General features: G+C 48.2%; 1 protein-coding gene across 1 annotated transcript in view; it reads right to left on the bottom strand.

Annotated features, from left to right (window-relative positions):
- Window positions 1–8,727: 8,727 nt before the first annotated feature.
- The window catches only part of C1H1orf94 (chromosome 1 C1orf94 homolog), a 43,724-nt gene continuing 28,740 nt past the window's right edge, over window positions 8,728–23,711 (bottom strand). Inside the window, exons 5-7 of the mRNA XM_069569789.1 lie at window positions 21,277–21,354; window positions 15,226–15,422; window positions 8,728–8,803 (exon numbers count right to left, since the gene is read on the bottom strand). Of these exons, the coding sequence (XP_069425890.1) occupies window positions 8,728–8,803; window positions 15,226–15,422; window positions 21,277–21,354 (351 nt within the window). The remainder of the gene's footprint in view (window positions 8,804–15,225; window positions 15,423–21,276; window positions 21,355–23,711) is intronic.

Below are 23,711 nucleotides of genomic sequence, written 5' to 3'. Positions count from 1 at the left end.
TCTTGATCTCACCTAACCCTAATTACCTCCCAAAGGCTTCATCTCCAGATACCTTCATATTGAGGACTAGGGATTCAACATACGGATGTGGTGGTTACATGGACATTCAGGCCATAGTAGGGCTTGAAAAAGTGTTAGTGGCTCAGTCATGTCAGACTGTTCGCCATCCCATGGACTGTAGCCTGCCAGGCTCCTCTGCCCCTGGAATTCTCCAAGAAAGAATTACTGGAGTGTAGCCATGTACCAGTTATTAGGACTTCATTGCCTAATAATCCTAAACCTTGCAAACCACATTTCTTCTACTTTGTCTGCTGGATCTGTTAGGCTCTGTGAAGCAGGGGCCCTCGAGAGAGACCCCAGGCTAGAAGAGGAAGAAGGGACTTGTTCATTCCTGTTTGGCTCCTATTCTGATCAGCATCACTCTAACAATGACAACTTTGCTCAGTAGTAGCATTTGCAGTCAGCTTACTATTTTTCCAATACTTGCAGAACCAGTCTCACTGAGGCATCTTAGAACATTAACACCAGTAATCTGATGCCTCCTCCTTAAAGATATGGGTTCCTATTCCCAGGGAGCCTTTTCTGAGTCCAGAGACACTAGCACCACCCAGACATTTTCTGCTCCCCAGATTCACATGTCTGAGCTTCAGCTCCTCACGTCTTCTCCTCTGCTGCTGCTGCTGCCAAGTCGCTTCAGTTGTGTCCGACCCTGTGTAACCCCATAGATGGCAGCCCACTAACCTCTGCCATCCTTGGGATTCTCCAGGCAAGAACACTGGAGTGGGTGGCCATTTCCTTCTCCAATGCATGAAAGTGAAAAGTGAAAGTGAAGTAGCTCAGTCGAGTCTGACTCTTAGTGACCCCATGGTCTGCAGCCCACCAGGCTCCTCCATCCATGGGACTTTTCAGGCAAGAGTACTGGAGTGGGGTGCCATTGCCTTCTCCGCTCCTCCTCTAGGCTTCTACATATGAATAAGTCTGCCTTCTCTTTGGATGGCAGCTGTTTTGCAGTTGCTACTTCTGTGTCACCCTTGGATTTTTTTTTTTTTCTTTTCAGGTTTTCAATGTAGAGTTAAAAATTATTAATTTATATTAATATTTTTTCTGTTAAAATAACTAACATGGTTCTGTCTTCTAGTGACTGAGAATGGGGACTTGACAGAAAGATGCAATCCCCCAAAATATATATAGGCCACTCTCACCTTCTCTAGGCCTGTTTCTCTCCCTGTAAAGAGAAGCAAAGGGTAAATGTTTCATGGGTGAGACTGATCCCACTAAGCTAATATTTCCCTTTTCTTTCAGTGGCAGCTGGGAAGTATGGTTGTGACAAGCAAAACCTTCCTTGTTCAAAAGTTTTTCTTTATAGTTAGCTCTGTGAGGGCAGAGAATAAGATTATCCAATTATGTAGCTCAGGACTTAACCCAATGTCTGGTGCAAGGCGGGGCATTCAATAAATGTCTACTACGTGATGAATAAATTGAAAGATGGATGGATAAATGGATTGGCAGATGGAAAGATGATGTTATCTTGAGAATATCTAGTAGTAGAAAGAAGTCTTTTTGAAAGAATGGAGTTATTTCATTTTTGAGCATGTCACATAGGATTAGCTTTGGTTATGTGTGAAAGAAGTGCTTCCCAGGTGGCTCAGTGGGTAAAGAATCTGCCTGCAATGCAGAAGACGCAGGTTCAATCTCTGGATCAGGAAGATCCCCTGGAGGAGGGCATGGCAACCCACTCCAGTATTCTTGCCTGGAGAAGCCATGGACAGAGGAGCCTGGCAGGCTACAGTCCACAGGGTTGCAAAGAGTTGGACACGAGTGAAGAGACAGAGCACATATGCACACATGTGACAGAAACTCAAAATGGCAGTGGCTTTTCAAAAGTGTTCGTTTTCTTTTCATGTAAGCAAAGTCCAGGGACAGCGTGCTGGCCTGGCACCACCACAGTCTTTGGAGACTCACTCTTCTCTCTTGTTGCTCCATCAACTTCATAATATATCTCCGATTTCTAGAAATCGCACATAACACTTCTGCCTACATTTCATCTCATCCACCAGAATTAAGTCACATTTTCTGGGTGGTCATGTGCCAATTTGAAAAGGGGAGTTCTGTTACAAAGCGGAGAAGGGGGAAATATATATTTGATGCCAACTGGAAATTCCTGTCTTAGGGAGGGATGGATAACACAGACCTGAGGATGCCCTCCCGAAGGAAGGAGACGAGAACTTGAAGTCCAGGAGGAGCTGCTCCGGATGAACTCCTTTCCCTTTCTGTAGAGCTGCTTACCCCGAGTCTTCAGGCCCTGCCTCCCACTTCTCCCTCCGTGGTTTCATCCTGGAAAATGACCTAGAGGTCTTAGCTGCCTGAAAACTTAACAGTCATTAACCATGTGATATCTGTGCCAACAAAGTTCATTCACTCTGGGCCATGTTACTAGAAACAGGGAAGTGATAGGAAAAGCGGGTAGGAATATTGATTTTGAGTCACTTACCACGTGACCTTAAACAAGATCCTTAATCACACTGAACCTTAATTTCTACAGTTGTAACAGCTCTATTTACCACAGGTTATTGTGAGTGTACATTTGATAATAAATGTGATGTATCCAGCATTGTGCCTGTTCCAGCATAAGTGCTAAATGATTAGCTGTTATTGTTGTTCAGTTCCTAAGTCGTGTATAACTCTTTGCAACCCCATAGACTGCAGCACATCAGGCTTCTCTGTCCTTCACTATCTCCCAGAGTTTGCTCAAGCTCATGTCCATTGAGTCGGTGATGCCATCCAACCGTTTCATCCTCTGTCGTCCCCTTCTCCTCTTGCCCTCAATCTTCCCCAATATCAGGGTCTTTTCCAGTGAGTCAGCTCTTCGAATCAGGTGGCCAAAGTATTGGAGCATCAGCTTCAGCATCAGTCCTTCCAGTGAATATTCAGGGTTTATTTCCATTAGGATGGACGGGTTTGATTTCCTTGCTGTCCAAGGGACTCTCAAGAGTCGTCTCCACCACCACAGTTCGAAAGCATCAGTTCTTTGGTGCTCAGCCTTCTTTATGGCCAACTCACCCATCCGTACATGACTACTGGAAAAACCATAGCTTTGACTGTATGGATTTTTGTCTGCAGAGTGATGTCTCTGCTTTTGAATACGCTGTCTAGGTTTGTCATAGCTTTACTTCCAAGGAGCAAGTGCCTTTTGTTTTTATTTTATTAAATATTTCAGGAACCCACAATTTTGCTACTCCTCACTTAAACCACACATGGACTATCATTAATTTTAAATTTTGCAAATAAAGAATGTTCTGAGGAAAGAGTCTAAGGGGGTTGTCACTTGAAAATGTATTAGATGAGCATTAGTTGAGAGTCCAGGGATGTAAAAAGTCACATGTCACTTATCTGATGTTCTGAACTGAGGTGGCTATCTTGCTCTCATATATCCTGTTAATAAACCTTTCATTGTAACTATGAGTTCATGTCTAAGTGCAAAATGCATGGGAGAGGTGCTATGTCTGTCTTCCTCACTGATGATCATCTTAACCTTAAGATACATCTTAAGATGTATCCTTAAGAATAAGGTTCAGTGATTGTATGCTGAATAGAGGGGAGAGTTGGTTGGAAGGAACGAGGAGGACATGGGGATCTTCAATCCCCTCGCAGACTTCAGGATCCCAACTCTTGAGTCCCAGCTCCCATCAGTCTGCATCCGTTTCTGGATTTCTCTGAGAGGTGAGCAGAGTCAGGGAGTACAACGTGTTGGAAAGACTTTGGGCTTTGGCTCCAGCCCTTCCTTAAGTTTCCTCCTAAAGAGTTTCTTAGGGAAAAAAAAAAAAAAATCCATAGAGGCTTCTGAGAATCTGATTCCTAGACATGCCAGGATGGGGACTGGAGCCCTGTATTGAGTTGTAGCTCAACACAACTTCACAAGTGTGTTTTGATAACCATTGTGTGCCAGGCACCACACCAGATGTTGTTCTGCATGCATTTTTTTTCTTTTTTAAAAAACGAATACTTATTTTTATTAAAGTTAAACACACACATTTTAAAAGCCAAACAATGCTATTCACAACAGCCGAAACATGGAAGCAACCTAAATGCGCAGCGGCACGTGAGTGGGCAAAGACGCGGCGCATGCGCACAGAGGCGTATCCGTCAAAAAAAAAAAGATCCAAATAATGCCGTTTGCATCTACCTGGATGCAGCTAGAGATTATCACACTAAGTGAAGCAAGTCAGAAAGAGAAAGACAAATACTAGACGATATCATTTACGTGTGGAGCCTGAAGTATGGCACAAATGAACCTATCTAGGAAGCAGAAACAGACTCACAGACAGAAATCAGACTTGTGGTTGCCGGGAGAGGGGGTAGGTGGGGGAAGAGAGTATTGCAAGTTTGGGATTAGCAGACAAAAGCTATTATGCATAGGATGGATAAACAACAAGGCCCTACTGAATAACACCAAAAACTATGTTCAATATCCTCTGATAAACCATAATGGGAAAGAATATTAAAAACAGAATGTCTAAATGTGTATAACTGAGTCACTTTGCTGTACTATAGAGATGGGCACAACATTGCAAACCAACTATGTGTTAGTTGCTCAATCGTGTCCATCTCTTTGTGACCCCATAGATTATAACCTACTACTCTCCTCTGTCTGTAGAATTCTGCAGGCAAGAATACTGGGGTAGGTAGCCATTCTCTTCTCCAGGGGATCCTCCTGACCCAGGGATCAAAATGGGGTCTTGCGCATTGCAGGCAGATTCTTTACTGTCCGAGCCACCAGGGAATCGCCCCAACTATACTTCAGTACAAAAAAACAAACAAATAAAAAGCCAAATAGTGTTCAAAGAATCATAAACAAGGCCGTGATCCCCACACCACCATCCCTTACAAACCCATCCATAGGTAACTGCTGCTCATAGGTAACTCAATGCTCCTGGAGCTTTCTTTATTCTGGGGTTTACTTCCAGATTTCCAGAGAATTATGGGAATTCCACTCTCTCTCAAATCATCCGTTTTGGATATTATCTACTGATTTCATATGATGACAAAAAGATTTCAGCTCTTTTCACACCCCTTTCTTCACCTCCATCCTCCCGCTATAGTTATCACACTAATTTTGGTTAAATCCATATATGGGTTTTTTTATTATGATGATCACGTAAATATTGTTCACTGCTGAGTTAATAACAATTGTTTCATTTCTTATTTGAATTTATAGCTAAATCTTCCCTCCCCTACAAACCGCTATAAAACAATTCTCAATACAATTTTCCACACAGTCAACTCTGTCAGAATGATCAGTCATTTTCTTCTTCTCCAGCCCCTCACAGCACCCACCCCTACCACCACCACCCACACACCTCTTATCTGAGGCCTCCAATTTCCTGCCCTAACCTGGGCTGGCAATGGTGTGGCTTTCCAGGTTTTGCTTCATGGTTCTTGAGCTAAGATCTTCTTTCATCGTCCCAGGAATTTCCTCAGCCTCCCTCCCACGGAGGGTACCTGTTTTCTCTATTCCACGTCTTCTGCCCTGGTTTGCCCACTTGTCTTATGGGGCACATGGCTTCCTGATGAAGGTTCAAGGAGGGAAAGTTTTGAGGCTCTGCATATCTGAAGACACCGTCATCCTACCTCCACGGATGAGAGTCTAGTTTTCCATTAGAAGTCGTTTCCGCGTGAGCGTGGACGTGTGGACACGGGGGGAGAGGCAGAGGGTGGGGCGCACTGAGAGATCCGCGTTGGCGGGTATATACCGTGTGTGCACAACAGCGAGAGGGAAGCTGCTGTGTAACACAGGGCACTCAGCCTGGCGCTCTGCGATGACCCAGAGGGCTGGGGCTTGGTGGGGTGAGTAGGAGGGAGGCCTAAGGGGAGGGGACATATGTGTACATATAGCCGATTCACTTTGTTGTACAGCCAAAACTGATACATTGTGAAGCAATTCTACTCCAATATTTTTTAAAGTGTAAAATTCAGTGACAAAAAAAAAAAAAAGAAAGAAAATCAAAGTGGTGACAGCTTTGTTCCAGGCTCTTCTAGGTTCCAATGTTACTGCTGAGAAATATGAGGCCGTTATCATTTATGAACATTTGTATGTGAGTAGGATTTTCTGAAAACCTTAGGATTTTGTCTTTATCCTTGATATGCTGAAATTTCACAATGATGTGGCTTGATGTAGATCTTTTTCATTCATTTTGCTGAGCACAAGTCTGGGCCATTCAATCTGGGGAATTTCTTTTGTATTCCTATTGGTACTTTCCTCCCCTCTCTTTACATTGGTCTGCCTAGAACTCCTGTTAACCAGGTACTTGGTCTCCTGGACTGGGCTTCTCATTTTCTTACCTTTTATCTCCTATAATCCGTCACTGTATGTTTTAAAAATTCTCCTTTCTGGAAGTTCTCTTTGATGCTAGCTTCCAACCCTTTCTACTGAAAAAATTAAATCAGCTATCACTGTTTTAATTTCAGAAGCGCTTTCTTGTTCCGATTTTTAAAAATAATCATACAGCATATTGTCTTATTTTTAAAATATACTGTCTTCTCTTCTCTCCCTGAGAATGCTATGCTTTTTCCTCTTAGTTCTTCTTACATTTTTTGGTGAGGGGTGGCTCGTGGGGTCTCAGTCCCCTGACCAGGGACCGAACCTGGACCATGGCAGTGACATCCCAGAATTCTAACCACTAGGCAACCAGGGAACTCCCTTACCTTTGTCTTTCTTGATGGAGATTATTCGTTCCTATTAAGCATGAAGACCTTAAAAGTTGATTGGAAGCTCTTTGTGAAAGAGCATAATCACAGGGTAATTTTCATTGGTACCTCCAAGTGCCTATGGGGCATTTCAGTTTCTTCAGAGAACTCTCCGAATCCCTGCCTCTTGGGTAAAGTCCAGCTGCTGGCTTTGGCTGTGGCTGTCTATTTCACCTAATGCCCATTTTCTATCTGCACCCTCATCTCCACCATCCTTATGCATGCTCTGTCTGTTTCTCCAGAAAAACTGCATCCTGTCGCCTATGAAACTGTCTGTGGCCCCTGGCTTTTTGGGGCCAGGATAGGAGATACCTCTTATTATATATCAGCCCCTTGCTTTCATCTCTATTCAGGCTCAGCAGGGGGAAATGGTTTGCTTCTTGTTGATTGGCAGGCATTTCAACTTGATCTTTCCCTCCTCTGCTAAGGCGTTCACCATTACTCTATCCTACTTCTGCCTTTGAACATAGCAGATAAAATCGCTGGCTTCTCTCAGTTTCATTCAGAATGGAGTTGGTATAAATGTTGTTAGTCTCCTTGTTATTACTGTTATTTAGTCGCTGAGTGGTGCCTGGAAAAGAAATTGACTTCCAGGGACCCAGGAAGAAAGGTCAGCTGTGTCACACACTGAAGGCAGGAGAAATGCTCTTGCGCATCCTGGACTTAAGCCCATCCTGAGACACCGGGGACTTGCATATCCCTAGCGTCTCACTGCAGTCGGGACTGGGCTCCTAACATCCCCCAGACCTGGCCCTCACTGACCTCAGCCAAGGTGAGGCCAAGCTCTCGGGTGAGTATTAGGACCGGGAATAGGGCAATTCAGAGCTGACAGTGTTGGTCCATCTGCATGTACGTGGATCAATTTTTGAACCCAGGAGGTGGAGGTCCTTAGCTTAACCTTCTGTTTAATTTCATCTTATGATGGTTTGCCAAAAAACAGTTCATTTCATAGACCATCCCTGATCAGTGATGGCTGCCTGGACCACCACAGGGAGAATGGTCCTGTGGCTTTGTCCAGGCTCAGAGGAACAGCCTAATGGTACCTGCCAAGGGTATCGAATAGGAGAGTTAAAATATATGCGTGTCACTGACTCAGGACCCCTCCTCTTCTCAGATTTGTGCCTTCCATCCACATGATCCAAGTGCTTTCAGCGTCCCTATCCAAGTCGCTGATAACAGCTAATTGAGAATGATCCAGGGACATTGCCATGAGGGGCAGTTCTGAGACTGACCTCTAGTTCAGCATTGATCTCCAACCATCAGATATCATCTTGTCTATCATGATATTCAGGATTACTTTTAGAACTGATTTTCAGGACCCATTTTCCCATCTCGTATCCAAGAGAGCCTTTTCTGTAAGTGGCACCTGGACAGGGCACAGCAGGATGCCCTTTTTCTTCATCCATTCCTGAGATGCTTAATTTGGGCTCTTGAGAAGTGAGTGGATCACACACAAAAGAATAGGTAAGCCCTCAAGTGTACGATCCCTGGGGTCCCTCATTTACAGAGAAGCACTTGGAGGATGGTAGCCCATGTCCTCAGTAAACTTTGAGTCTCCCGGGGTGGGAGGCAGGGGAAGGAGCAGTGATGATTACCCAGAGCATTACAGAAAATAAACAGGCACACTCTATGTCAAGCAGCTCATACTTTTATCGGAAAATACAAACTTTCTAAAATTAAGTGTCTTACTTCTATTTTACCAATAACAACAAAAACAAAAATCACTACAGATGCATACGTGGATGAGCAAGTACATATGAATCCAAGGGGGGAGTGTGTGGTCTGCACTTTGCCTGAGGGCGGACTGTGTGCGTGTATGAGTGTTGGTCCATAGATGCCTCTGGCCTTGCTGTTTTCTGTCTGTGACCTGGTCGGAACCTTGGCTTTCCAAACTTCATACCAAGCTGCTGCAGAATCCAGAATTCCAGAGTCCTTAGCCCTGCTCCAGGGGCTAAGGTGGGAGGAGGGAGCTAAGAAGGAGATCTAAAAATTTATGCCATTCCCACTGGAGGAAAAGTAGGGGCTGTTCATCAGGGGCCCACCGGACGTTGAGCCGAACCTGGAGGAGAAAGAAAAGGACGTCGTGATGGGACTTCCCTGGTGGTCCAGTGGTTAAGACACCACCCTCCCAATGAAGGGGCCCGGGTTCAACCCCCGGCCAAGGAACCAGATCACACGGGGCACAACTAAGTTCGCATGCCGCAACTAAAGAGCCTATGTGTGGCAATGAAGATTCTGCCTGCGTGTCGCAACTAAGACCCAGCGCAGCCAAATACATTTTTTAAAAATTAAAAGAGAAAAAAGGCATTGTGACGGGATTCCTGATGTTGGTTGGGATATTAGGGAAAGTAATATGTTAATGTGGGGGCTGTCAAAGACTGGGAAGATCATGAGAGGCTTAGAAACAGAAAGCGTTAGCAGTAATACAGAGAGCTTTGGCTCTGAGAAAACAAAATATTGAAATGATATTATTGGAAGACAACAAAGAGTTTCTCCGGCCACTCCCTTAGGTCAGGAAGGTTCTGGCAGCCTGTAGGGGCTCTGCCCAGCCTATGCTTTCTCCATATCCGGGACCACAGCCTAGGAAGCCTCTCTGGATCGGAGCACCTTACCTGTGGGCCTATAGCCCCTATCCTCGCCTTAGAGGATCTTGTGTGCCCCTCAAGAAATCTCACATCAGAGAACTCAGACCCACGTCCCAGGGTGAGATTTCAGAATCCGCCCACCCCAGGGCTCCCGATCCCCTTCTCAGCACCACGTTCAATCAGGCCCTGCATTTCAAGCCCAATCTGGCAAGGAAGCCCAGAGGCACCCCTGACTGCCCACAGCTTTGCTAGACCCCCAGGGAAGGAAGAGCCGAGAAGACCTGAGCCTCAACCTCCAAGAACAGAAATACACACTCTTCTGCCTTTTCTCCCTGGCTAGTCATACTTCCAAAGAGAGTTCGAAAGCCATCTTCTGTGTGAAGACTTCGTTGACCTCTCCAGATGGAATCATTTACTCACACTTCTGGTATCCTATTGCAATTTCTTTGCCCATCTGCTAGGATACTTTGAATGAATGGAACAGAGCTCAAGACAAATCACAGCAGAGCAAATGGCTAGATTTAGTCTAATCCAGGGATTCTCGGTCGCTTTTCAGCTGGGCAGATGCATATTACAGAAGATGCTCACGTTCGTGGCGCCCTCCCATGAATTGATGAAACAGAAAAGGAGCAGGGGGCAGAGCAGGGGAGAAGCAATGGGACGAACCAGCGCATTAATTTGTAATGCCTCAGCTGGTGTCGGTATCCGTCGCTCACAGCGGGCAGCCGTGGACAACTGAGGATTTGGGTGGTCCGCATCTCTTCTCACTACAATAAATTTTCTGAGAACAGGGACACTGTCTGGACTGTTTATCATTCTACACTCAGCACCCAGTCCAGGACCTGGCATGTGGTAGGGTGCTGGATAAGCAATTAATGTCAGTGGTAACCTTGTTTCTTTTTCTCTTTTTCAAAAATCATATTGGAAAAGAAATTATTGGAAGCGATGCTACTATAAGGATACTCTGAATTCCACTCTGGTTTGTAAAATAAAGGCCATAACACATACTTCAGTACTTAACAATTACCAGCAATAAATTAGTTATAACACACCTCATATCTGTTGTCACACTCCATGCATCTGAGCCCTTCCGGCTGAAAAGTTCTGATGGGGTCAGCTGCCAAGGGCATGCTCTGGACAGGACGTACCCTAGAGAGCCAGGAAGAGGGCTAATCCATGTGGACTATAGTTATCCCGGAGTGCTTCCTGGAGGAAGTGGAGGAGCTTGAACTGCTTCTCGAGCACCGAGCACCGTTGGAAGGTCTTGGTTTGCCTGGGACAGTTTTTCCACTGGCATTCACAGTGCAATTATTATTTGCCTTCTTTTGACTCTTAAGCTTATTACTGCTTGAAAGATACATTGTATGGTGATCCTGGACTTAGCAGAGGTCAGAGAGGGCTCCCCTCCTCCTTCCCTGAGAACACCGAGGCCACCTGCTCCTTCCTCTCCCACCACATATAGTTTGGTCTCTTGGTTCTCGTCTTTGCTCCTGAGCCAGAGGAAACACTGACCCTCCTTGTCTCCCAAACTAAACTCTCTCCACCTAGGCCCTTGTACCCCTCCCTGCCCAGGACAGGGTCTTCCAGACCTTATTCCATCCAGCATGACAAGTAACCGCCAACACCGCCCCTGAGCCCAGGGCTCCCTACCTGCACCCTGTGGTGCCCAGGTTTTCTTGCCATACTGCCACCCCTCCGTCTCTTCCTCTGGCTCCCTCCGCTCACACTCTCCTGTTCTCCCATCTCTTAGATCCTTTGCTTACGCCTCTCCATCCCCACAGCCCCTCTACATGCTGGTAGGCCCAGGGCTCGATCCTTGGGCCTCTCTTCTTCTCTCTGTACATGTGCTCCCAGGCGATCTTGTCCCACCTTATGCTTCTAAACATCGTCTGTATGCTAATGATCCCCAAATTTATATTATCAGCCACCACTTCTCCCCTGAGCTTTGGATGCAGACACCCACCTGCCCATCGACAGCTCCACTCCTGTATCTAATGGGCATCTCAAATTTCACATAAGCAGAGCTTCCCTGGTGGTTCCGGGGAGCCACTGGCTGTGAGCTACTGAAGCCCGTGCACCTAGGGCCTGTGCTGTGCAACGAGAGAAGCTCCCCCAGTGAGAAACCTTGTGTCATAGCTTGACAGGAGCCCTGCTCGCCACAGCCAGAGAAGAAGCCCACGCAGCAGTGAAGACCCAGCACAGCCGAAAATACATACATACATCCATAAAATTATTTTTAAGAATTCCGCATATGCAAAAACAAAATTCCTGATCATCTGGACTTTGGTACTGCCCCTTATCCAGACACGCAAGTCAAAACCCTACAAATCAATGCTACTTGCTCACTATCATGTGTAAAAGAAATAGTGAAAAGTTGCTAAATAACAAAGGGAGCCCAGCCTGGAGCTCTGTGATGACCTAGAGGGGTGAGACGAGGGGAGGAGAGGGAAGAGAGGGAGGGAAGGGATGTAGGTATATATATGTGTGTAGACATATGTGTGTATATATATATATATATATATTTGACTGATTCATGTTGTTGTACAGCAGAAACCAACACAAAATTGCAAAGCAATTTTCCACCAATTAAAAATAAATAAAATAGCTCAGTTAAACAAACAAAACTAGGAATCACACTTGACTCCTCTCTTTTCCTTATTCCATACCCAACCTTCACGTCCCATCAATTCTACAAAGAAGATAAACGTTTCAGATTTTTTCTCGCCTCCTTTCCAGGGTTACTGCCTCGTCTATGCCTCCAGCACCTCTTGCTTGGGCAACTATAAAGGCGCCCAGCCTGGTCCCCTCCATCAGCTCTTACTCCACAGCCCTCTCTTTGCACACTGGCCCACGTCGTCTTCTTACCCAGAGAACTAGAACATTCGAGGCCGCCCACGTCTCTCTCCTGCCTGGCCCCGCAGACCCTCCCTAGCCTGGGCCTGCCACTTCCCTGATTTCCAGTCCGCCCCTCCCCCACCAATAGTGCTCCGGCGGCTTTTCCCACCTCATGGCCACTGCGCTTTCTGTCCTTTCTGCCCAGAGTGCTCATCGACTGCACATACACACGGCTCCTTCTCTCGCTGCACTCAGACCTCCCCGCTTTCCCTGCACCTGACATGCATGACGCTTGTTTATTTCTGCAGTGTCTATCGATCCTCCTGGGATGACAGAAGGAAACACGCTTGCCTTGCTCGCTCCCCTGACCCATGCCTAGAGCCAGACAGGCACACGCAGGAGGCCACAGGTGGTTTTTTGAATAAATGAACCATCCCTTTGAGGGATGCAGGCCTGCACTCCTCGCTTCACCTTTCTGACCCCACGTTCTTTCCAGCCAGCCTCTCAGGCCACCCCTGCAGCCTGCTGACCGCTGAGCCTCTGTTTTCTCTCCCTTGCCCACAGTGTCCCCAGCTGGCCCCCGGCTCCCGCCCGCTTCTAAGGCCGCTCCTTCCTCAGTCTCCTCCCCTTCCTGTCTCTCTGAAGACAGCTCAAGACCAGGGCTCCACCCGCCCTCTTTCTGCTCCCCACCAGTGCTTCCCAAGAGCTGGCCAGCGAGAATGGGAGCACACCGCCCCTCCGCGTGGCCAGTTCTGGGCGAGTCTCTCTTCCCCCGAGCCCAGAGTTACAGCGTGGAAGGGGCATCTGCTGGCCAGCAGGCGGGCTGTCCGCCCTCTGCACTCTCATCTGTTCTCACCTCTCTTACAGACCCTGCAGTCACCTCTCTTCCCCCATCTCTCTCCCCTCTGGCCCATCAGTTCATTCCAGCATTCACAGCTCTGCATCGGACCCCCAGGCCCACCAGTCAGAGCTTTTAATAATCCAAGTCTGGCCTTCCCTTTCCTATTTTCCATCTCATTCAAGGGGTAAATCTCATACCTCAGCCAGGTGCCTTTATTCCCCAGGTCTCAAGTCTGCCATGCAACCTCCCACCCAAGGGCCTGATTCCCCAGGTTGCTGCCCCCTCCCCATCCTGTCCGTCTAGTCAAGGCTATGGTTTTTCCAGTGGTCATGTATGGATGTGAGAGTTGGACTGTGAAGAAAGCTGAGTGCCAAAGAATTGATGCTTTTGAACTGTGGTGTTGGAGAAGACTCTTGAGAGTCCCTTGGACTGCAAGGAGATCCAACCAGTCCATTCTGAAGGAGATCAGTCCTGGGATTTCTTTGGAGGGAATGATGCTGACGCTGAAACTCCAGTACTTTGGCCACCTCATGTAAAGAGTTGACTCATTGGAAAAGACCCTGATGCTGGGAAGGATTGGGGGCAGGAGGAGAAGGGGATGACAGAGGATGAGATGACTGGATGGCATCACCAACTCAATGGACATGAATCTGAGTGAACTCCGGGAGTTGGTGATGGACAGGGAGGCCTGACGTGCTACGACTCATGGGGTCGCAAAGGGTCGGACACGACTGAGCAACCGAACTGACACCATTCTGTAGCCCTCACTGCCCACCCAGCAGGGACCTTCCCTCTGTCCCTGGGCCACTTTGATGGCACTTTGTCACGGCGCTAACATCACTGCGCCCCCTCCTCGTCCACGCTCATCTCTGAAGGGACGAGCCATGTCCTACTCGTTGGCGGGGCCCCACAGGCTAAGTTCATCGTCACTACGAGCGTCAACCGACACAGCGCTTCCCCGGGTGTGTTGGTGGAACACACTGCGCTATGAGGAAAGGGGAAGAGAAAAAGCGTGGGGAGGAAGGAAGGGACGGAGGAAGGGAGGGACGGAGGAAGGGAGGCTGGAGGGGAGGCGAGGGCGGGAGGGGAAGAATAAGGAGAAAGAAGAAAGAAGAGGCCACGGCCATGGGCTTTATGTTCAGTTGGCACTACTGACCATCACCCTGTTGAATGTTCTCCATGCACCCTGGTAAATTAAGTGATCTGTAAATTCCAACAGTTGAGAAACCTTTTTATCTTTGTTTCTACCTTTCTTATCCCAAACAGATCTGACTATGGACACCTCTTTCCAGGATTCACCCTCTACAACAAGAGTTCAAGGGGAATGCCGACTGAAAGCGTCAGAGTCCAGGAAACACCCGTTGACACGACAGGGAGGGGCCGTGATGGGGAGGAAGGGAATCCTTGTTGGGCTGGGGAGTCTGGCCCTGACTCTGTAAAGGGAGGCTCTCACAGTGGGGCACACATTCCCTGCGCCCTGGGACACATGTTCCCCGGGGGGTGCCCAGGACTGGAGTCTCAGGACTGACCCGGCCCCTGCTGCCTCATGGAAGTGAAGGTTTGGTGGGCGGAAACGAGCAACTGTGTTGTGTTAAAACAACAAACACAAATTTCTTACTGACTGGCATGTAAAGTTTGCGTGGAATTGTCAGCGAAAAAGGTTGAGTTTGCGTTGGCTCTTGGCTGCTAAGCCCCTCTCCTCTGCTGCTTGGGGTAGTTTTGGGGGGGAAGTGTGAGCAGTCCGATAAGCTGTGGGAGAAGCTTCAGCAGGGCCACTTGCGAACTCACGGGGCTGTTGGAGAGATGAACCTGGCAAGGAGCTCGGGATGTGGTAAGTGGGGGAAAGAGCTGCAAGGAGATTACCAGGCTGTAGCCTGCTAGACACCAGGCAAATGGGGAAAGGCATATGCGTCCAGTTCCAGCGCCTGCTGCCTGCTGCAGGCAGTGTGTCCCTCTGCTGCTGACACACAGCTGCCTTTCTGCACCAGACTGAGGACTCCGGCCCCGAACTGGGCCCTGAAGGGGGCCCACCAGGCTCACCTCCACACCTGCTCCTTCCAGCACACACACAGCCTCTGAACGCAGGCCCAGGGTCTCCCCTCCTCCCCGCCAGGGAACGTACGTATCAAGGAAGCACGAGTGGGGCCCAGAGCGCCCACCTCCCCTCTCCAGCAGCTTTCGGGAAGGCAGGTGGGCTTCCGGCACGGGCTGAAGACTCACCCGTATGCCGGGGGGAAGAGGTACTGCGGCCCGTCTCCTGCCATGGGGGAAGGGTCTCGGGGATTGCTGGCCAGCTTCTGAGGTGTCCTCTGAGGGTACGGATAGTTGGGCTGGACGAAGGGGATGTAGCTCATCAGGGGGGTGTAGGAAGAGCGGAAAATCTGTTGTCCCATCTGCTGGGGGTTGTATGGCGTCACCTGCAGGGCAGAGAGGAGAGAGGCGCTGAGTCCAGCAGAGCCTGCTGCCTCTAAACACCACAGTCCCCCAGCCCTGACCCAAACCCCAGGTCCCACCCTTCAGCCCCTGTGGCCCCTCACAGAAGACAATGTGTTAGACTGGGAAAAGCACGGGGCTCAGCTTATTTATGGGAGACCAGCAAGGTATTTAATTTATCTGAGCCTCAGTTTCCTGATCCATAAAATGGGCAAACACTATGCCCGTTAGTATGGGGACTGAGCCAGTTGGTATAAGTAGAGAGACTGGCACACAACAAATGAATATTATTTCCATTATTGTTTCTCTTCCCTGTCCCCTAACTTTCCCTCAGTCAATAACATCTCAAAAGCCCCTGGTTCATTGTCATTTACAATCTCAGTCAAGGCTGTGGAGATATGCACATCCCTGGCTTCTAGCTCAGGATCTCAACAGAACCCCAAGTCTGAGACAGCCCTGCCCAGTGGAAATTCTCGTGATGGATGATGGAAATCTTCTGGGTCTCCACTGGATACCACCCAATATGGTACCCACCAGACATAAGCGTGGCTACTGAGCACTTGAAATGGGCTAGTGGGACTGAATTTTAAATTTTACTTAATTTTAGTTGGTTTCAATGTAAATAACCACACATGGCTGCTGGTTACATTACTGGACAGTGTGAGTGCAAGAGAAAGGCCAAAAAGGGAAAATGGGATTCAGTTCAAACCCTAGAGAAAAGTAGGAATCCACTGGGTTTCGGAGACCACCTAGATCAGACTCACCAAGAAGCAGGGCTCCCACTGTCTTCTTGGCAAGGCAGGGGCCCCATCTGTCTTATTTACTGATTTATCCTCAGCCCTAAGACTGTGCCCATCACATAGCAGCTGCTCAATAAACATGTGTCAAGCGAATAAGTAAAAAAAAGTAAAGAAAGAAAGAGGCGGTGGATGGAGGAAAGAAAAGATCAATGTCCACCTGAATACCTAAAATGATGGGGAGCTCTTTACACTATGAGCACTGTATTCTACCACTGACAGCTCCAAATGTCGTATGTGGAGCTGATATCCACCTTCCTGTGTGTTTTGGTCAAACCTAGGGAAATTCTTGGATTTCCACTTTCACAGCAAGAGTGGGGTCCAAGCTGCTCAGCTGTTCAGCATACTGACTGCCCGCTCTCACCCTGCACACCCTTATCTAGTTTAAAAAGATGATAAAGCCTAGGGGTCATTAAGTGATAATAAGGGTGTGCCAGGCCCTCCATGTGGATTCTCTCATTTAAACTCCGAATAGCCCCCGTGAGGTAGGACCATTAGGATGCCCATTTTAGGTACGAGGAAACCGAAGCTCAGGGAAGTTAAGGAATTTGCCTAGCAAGTGTTTCAAGTGTCCGAGTTTTGTCAGAGTCCCCATGTCCCTTGACTCCACCACTGCGCTCGCTCCTTCTGGGAGTCTGGGCCCATCCCTCCTGGCCCTCCCCATCCTTCCCCCAGTGGACAGACAGGATCCGGTGATGCTGGATGTGGCTGCCAAACCCCCAAGAGGATGAGCTGAAGGTCATAAAGTGCCAAGAGCTCACAGAGAGAATCCAGGAAGGGACCTCCCAGGACAGACCCCCAGGAGTCAGCATGGCAGGAAAAAAAAACGACTGGTTTTTCCAGTATAGGGGGTGGGAGTCCCAGACCCGGGACTTGAGAGGAAACGGACGTGAAAAAGAAGACATAGGTCTTAGAGCTGATAAAAGCTTCACTCAAAACTGTGCCCTAGCTACATGTCACTGAGAAAAAACCATAAACCAGAGCTGTGTAGAGGGCTCTGGAACCATCTCCAAGACATCTTTTGTCATCTCTTTGCTGACAAAAGCAGTGATAGAGCAGTGTGCCCAGAATGCCACATTCATACAAAAATGCCTGTATAGACAGATATCACTGGGAGGACACCTAAGAAACCAGCCACAGTGATCGCCTCTAAGGTGTTTAAAATCTGATACCAGGTTTTTAATGTTACTGGTTCAAATATATGCACACACATAACTTCGTCTAAAAGCATTTGCTGAGGAGCTAGGTGGACAGAATCACCGCTCGTGGGGTGGAAGGGACAAGACTGGGATTCTGTGAGCCTGACTGCCTCCCCTTGTGACTTCATCTCAGGATGCAAAGCTGCTACTGCTGAAAGAGCAGCGCTGGCCCACGTGATAAAGTGACCCATACTTATAGTCCCTTCCCTATCTTCTAGAACATTCTAACATCCTTCAGGGCAGAGGTGCAGCTTGAAGAGAAAGGGTAGAGAGGGAGAGGCCGAGGAGTCCATGGCTTTGAGGGTGGGCTCTGTTCACCTGGCTGTGTGCGCTGCAGGGGGCAGTGTGCAAGGCCAGACTGGGAATGTAGGCTGTTCTCAGCTCTTCTCCTCACAGCCCACCCCTCATGCAAGACACTCAGACCCTCTGGAAGTGCTGTTTCGTGTTGCCTGTGTGTGCTCAGGCCCACACACATCCAGTCCAGTGGCACGTACGGAAACACATCTTTATTTGTGTCTGAGTGTGTGTTTGTATTTTCATCTCTGATGCTTGATGTTTTTTTTAAAGATCTTTTCGATGTGGGCCATTTTTAAAGTCTTTATTTTGTTACAATATTGTGTCTGTTTGTGTTTTGTTTCTCTTTGGCCACAAGGCATGTGAAATCTTAGCTCCCGGACAGGGAATCGAACCCACATCCCCTGCAGTGGAAGGTGAAGAATTAACCACCGGACTGCCAGGGAAGTCCCTCTGCTGCTTTACTTTGATACTATATTTTTACGAATCTGTGTACAAGAGGCAGTAAGCCATAGTTACTGGGAACATGGGCCCTGAAGCCAGCCGGCTCGAGGTCAAACCCCAACCTGCCACTGCGTTACTGTCAAGCAGATGTCAACCCCCGACCTACCCATGGGAGTAGGGGGTGCAGATTTAGCTAACAAAAATAGGTAACACCCAGATAAATTTGAATTTAAGATAACAGTAAAAATTTTTTTTAGTGTAAGTATGGTCCATGCAGTATTTGGGACATAGCTCTACTAAAATTTTATTCACCATTTACCTAGATTTAAGTTTAACTAAACCACTAGACCATTCAGATATGACCTAAATCAAATCCCTTATGATTATACAGTGGAAGTGGAAAATAGATTTAAGGAACTAGATTTCATAGAATGCCTGATGAACTATGAACAGAGGTTCGTGACATTGTACAGGAGACAGGGATCAAGAACATCCCCAAGAAAAAGAAATGCAGAAAAGCTAAAAGGCTGTCTGAGGAGGCCTTACAGATAGCTATGAAAAAGAAGAGAAGTGAAACGCAAAGGAGAAAAGGAAAGATATAAGCATCTGAATGCAGAGTTCCAAAGAATAGCAAGAAGAGATAAGAAAGCCTTCCTCAGCAATCAATGCAAAGAAATAGAGGAAAACAACAGAATGGGAAAGACTAGAGGTCTCTTCAAGAAAATTAGAGATACCAAGGGAATATTTCATGCAAAGATGGACTCGATAAAGGACAGAAATGGTCTGGACCTAACAGAAGCAGAAGATATTAAGAAGAGGTGGCAAGAATACACTGAAGAACTGTACAAAAAAAGATCTTCATGACCCAGATAATCACGATGGTGTGATCACTCACCTAGAGCCAGACATCCTGGAATGTGAAGTCAAGTGGGCCTTAGAAAGCATCACTATGAACAAAGCTAGTGGAGGTGATGGAATTCCAGTGGAGGTATTTCAAATCCTGAAAGATGATGCTGTGAAAGTGCTGCACTCAATATGCCAGCAAATTTGGAAAACTCAGCAGTGGCCATAGGGCTGGAAGAGGTCAGTTTTCATTCCAATCCCAAAGAAAAGCAATTTCAAAGAATGCTCAAACTACCGCACAATTGCGCTCATCTCACACGCTAGTAAAGTAATGCTCAAAATTCTCCAAGCCAGGCTTCAGCAACACATGAACCGTGAACTTCCAGATGTTCAAGCTGGTTTTAGAAAAGGCAAAGGAACCAGAGATCAAATTACCAACATCCGCTGGATCATGGAAAAAGCAAGAGAGTTCCAGAAAAACATCTATCTCTGCTTTATTGACTCTGCCAAAGCCTTTGACTGTGTGGATCACAATAAACTGTGGAAAATGCTGAAAGAGATGGGAATACCAGACCACCTGACCTGCCTCTTGAGAAACCTGTATGCAGGTCAGGAAGCAACAGTTAGAACTGGACATGGAACAACAGACTGGTTCCAAATAGGAAAAGGAGTACATTAAGGCTGTATATTGTCACCCTGCTTATTTAACTTCTATGCAGAGTACATCATGAGAAACGCTGGGCTGGAAGAAGCACAAGCTGGAATCAAGATTGCTGGGAGAAATATCAATAACCTCAGATATGCAGATGATAGTACGCTTATGGCAGAAAGTGAAGAGGAACTAAAAAGCCTCTTGATGAAAGTGAAAGAGGAGAGTGAAAAAGCTGGCTTAAATCTCAACATTCAGAAAACGAAAATCATGGCATCTGGTCCCATCACTTCATGGGAAATAAATGGGGAAACAGTGAAAACAGTGTCAGACTTTATTTTTGGGGGGCTCCAAACTCACTCGATGACCTGCTACCTGGAGCAGGTAGATGGTGATTGCAGCCATGAAATTAAAAGACGCTTACTCCTTGGAAGGAAAGTTATGACCAACCTAGATAGCATATTCAAAAGCAGAGACATTACTTTGTGCCAACAAAGGTCTGTCTAGTCAAGGCTATGGTTTTTCCAGTGGTCATGTATGGATGTGAGAGTTGGACTGTGAAGAAAGCTGAGCACTGAAGAATTAATGCTTTTGAACTGTGTTGTTGGAGAAGACTCTTGAGAGTCCCTTGGACTACAAGGAGATCCAACCAGCCCATCCTAAAGGAGATCAGCCCTGGGTGTTCTTTGGAGGGAATGATGCTGAAGCTGAAACTCCAGTACTTTGGCCACCTCATGTGAAGAGTTGATTCACTGGAAAGACCCTGGTGCTGGGAGGGATTGGGGGCAGGAGGGGAAGGGGACACCAAAGGATGAGATGGCTGGATGGCATCACCGACTCAATGGATGTGAGTTTGAGTGAACTCCAGGAGTTGGTGATGGACAGGAAGGCCTGGCGTGCTGCAATTCATGGGGTCTCAGAGAGTCAGACATGCCTGAGTGACTGAACTGGACTGAGGTGTCTTGTATTTTAGCTGAGGAGACCATGGGAGGGCTGTGACTCCCAGCCCAAGCGATGCGGGGCCAGGCCGTGTGATCAGCTCAGGCCGGTGGAAGGTGGGCGAACACAATCCCGTCCCAGCTCTGAGCCCTCCCACACTACCCCCATCCAGCATGGCAGGCACAAAAGTGATCTTCCGCCTGGGCCCAGAAGGGGGACACTTAAAAAAGGCTTGAACCCAACCCCAGTGCAGCTCAGTCAACCTGTAGATATTTGGGTGAAAATTAAACATCGTATTGCTTAAAGCCTCTGAGACATTGAGGCTGTTTGTTGCCACAGCAAAGGCTAACTCAGGCAAATTATTTCATCTCTCTGTGTCTCCGTTTCCTCATCTTGACTCTACCTCGTAGGGTGGTTCTGAGGAATAAACGAACGCAGGTAAGGCCCTGGCGCACAGTAATGGCTCTGTAAGCACCAGCCAGCATTGTCTCCTGGGGACACTGCTTTGTGGCCGCATGCATTTTGGTGCTTGTGTCTGTAACTTGGGGTCAAATGTAACTTGGGGCCAGAAAGCATGGCTGGTGACCAGCTGGACAAAGACAAGGGGGCAGACATCCTTCTGACCTGAAGGCCTCCATGGGCTGGGACAGAGGTGAGGAGGTCATCGACTCACCTGTCTGGAGTAACACCCCACCTGGGGGTGCAGGGTCTGCTGGTAGGGCATCCTGGCTGCCCGCTGAGGATACAGGCCCTGGGGAGAGAACGGAGGGACTCACTGCCATGGGGTGATAGGCTCCCTGCCAGAGAATGGCAGCCACTCAGCTCAGCTTCCAGCTCCCTTGCCTGGATCTCCAGACACAGCAGAGTCCAGCCCACCACCCATGACCCCCAGTTGCTTAGTCCAGCTGGAATCAGGTTGAGCGGGCATGCCTCACACCACACAGGAAGCCCCTGGTTAGCAAGATTCACAGCCTTTTGATTGAATATGTAAGACATGAGCTTTAGGGACCTGCTGTCTTTTGAAATCCAGATCTGCTCCTTAGGCTGTGTGACCTTGAGCAAATCATTTCACCTCTCTGAGCCTCTGTTCCCTTGTGTCTGAAATTATGTGTGTTTAAGCTTGCAAAGCCTGTAAAGGTAGCCAGATGATCTCTGTTGGTGTCTATGCCCTTTTCTAAGCGCCCTTCGCCAAAGCCCATTCCTGGCCCAAGGCAGGAGGTGCTGAGGCTGTCTGTGTCGTGTGTGCTAGGTTCCCTCATGTTTGTTTAAACACGCTGGCCTGTGGGCTTCCATCTGTGTCTGCGGCCATGTGTTTCTGTGTGCAAATGTGCGCCTGTGAACCCAGGTGTGTTAGTCTGGGTCTCTGTTGCTGGGTGTCTGTCTGCCCACAAGTATGCCTGTGTCTGTACCGGATGATAAAGACTGTCGTGAAGATACATGAGCTAATCTGTCTAAAGGGCCCAGAATAGTACCCAGCATGTAGTAAGGATTCTGCCAGTGCTCGGTGCTTTTACCATCTCTCACTGTCTGCCCCCTATCCCCACTGCTCCCACCACTTGAAGAAGCTGCCTGGCAGCTCAGCCCAATGGTAAGTAGAAATTTTATTCACAACTCTGTCCAGAGTGGCCTTTGGTGTCCCTGTGCATACACACACACACACACACACACACACAAACACACACAGCAGAACTGCTGCTGTGGGTGGGGTCGGCTCATGACTCGTCCAGGCCCAGGCTGCCCCTACCTGCCAATACAGAGTTAATCCATAAGATGCGGCTCAAAACCCAAGGCACCCCTCAGACCAGAATATGTCTTTCCAGAAGATTCCACACCAGAGATGCTGCCTCCATCATGCACTCCGCAGAGCCAGTCATCAGAGCGCTGATGGCTGAGCTGCCCTTGATGACTTCCTCAGGGCCCCTGGACTGCTCGTAAAAGGCTCCAAATCCCTGATGTGGGGTTCTGGGGAAGGCCTCCCAGCTCTCCTAGGCGCAAATCCTCTCAGGGCCTTCCTTGTTCTCTGCTCCCATGCACCTGCACTTGACCGTGGCCGGGGCTTCCCCACATCCACCAACCCCTCCATCACTTGAATCCAGTGCACAAGCTTGCCTTTTCTTCAAGCTCTAAGGCCCAGGGCAGCCCCACTTACCCCCACAACCAGCCTGTGAGCCCGGGCATGGTCTGAACTAGGGCAGGGAAGTCAGCTAATGGGGCTGCCCTGCCCGTGCCCAGGCCTCAGTGGGCTCCAAGGCCACATTCTAAGTTCCCCTCTTCTGTTTCACCACCTCCCCATCAGCGCTCAGCCCTGCTTTCCACAGCCAACTCCCCTGGGCCACCGTCCTCCCCACGCCTTTCTGGGCGAGGCGACCCTTAGGATATGTGACCACTCGTCCCTGCTCCATCATGGGGTAGGTTTTCAGGAGACGATGCCATATTCATCAGTACGAGCAGCCCTCAGTGACTTGAAGGGGATTTCTAGTTGTTCAAATTGCAATTCTATGAAATCACAAGCAAAGGGAAATACACATCCATTCCTCTTTGCTTGAGGCTGTGACCTCTTTGCAGGCGTCCGCCCTCCTTAATTGGGAGCAGAATTCCTTTGTGCCAAGCAGCTGGGATTCTCTTTGGAGCTCCTGGGTGCTGGGGAGTTAGTCTTCCACGGCTCTTCGTCCGTCCCCTGCAAAGCTCTGAGTAAACTGGATTTGGGACCTCATCTTTATTCCTAACGTCAAGCAGGAAAGAGAGACTGGGATAGACTGTTCCCTGTTTCTCCTGTGTGCCTTCTCAAGGTCTGCAGACCTCCCTGACCCCGTGTCCCAGGAAGACCAGGGCTGAACAACAATAAGAACCAACATCTGTATCATACTTGAGATTTTACAAAGCCCTTTCCCATCCATGGACTCAATTAACCTTACAATTGACTCAACTATTTGCTGCCGCTGTAATTATTATGAGGCCATTTCATAGGTGAGGAGACCAGGGCTCAGAACATTTGGCTAACTTGCCCAAGGCCACACAGCTCGCAAGTAGCACAATTCCCTTAAATCCAATTCTGATGATTCTAAAACCTGGCTTCTTTTGATTATATCAGACCCCTTGATCAGCTGT

Source organism: Ovis canadensis, chromosome 1, assembly GCF_042477335.2.
Source record: "Ovis canadensis isolate MfBH-ARS-UI-01 breed Bighorn chromosome 1, ARS-UI_OviCan_v2, whole genome shotgun sequence".
In the NCBI taxonomy this organism is placed as follows: Eukaryota; Metazoa; Chordata; class Mammalia; order Artiodactyla; family Bovidae; genus Ovis; species Ovis canadensis.
Note: the sequence above shows the minus strand (reverse complement) of the source record. Positions and strands in the feature narration are given on the sequence as shown.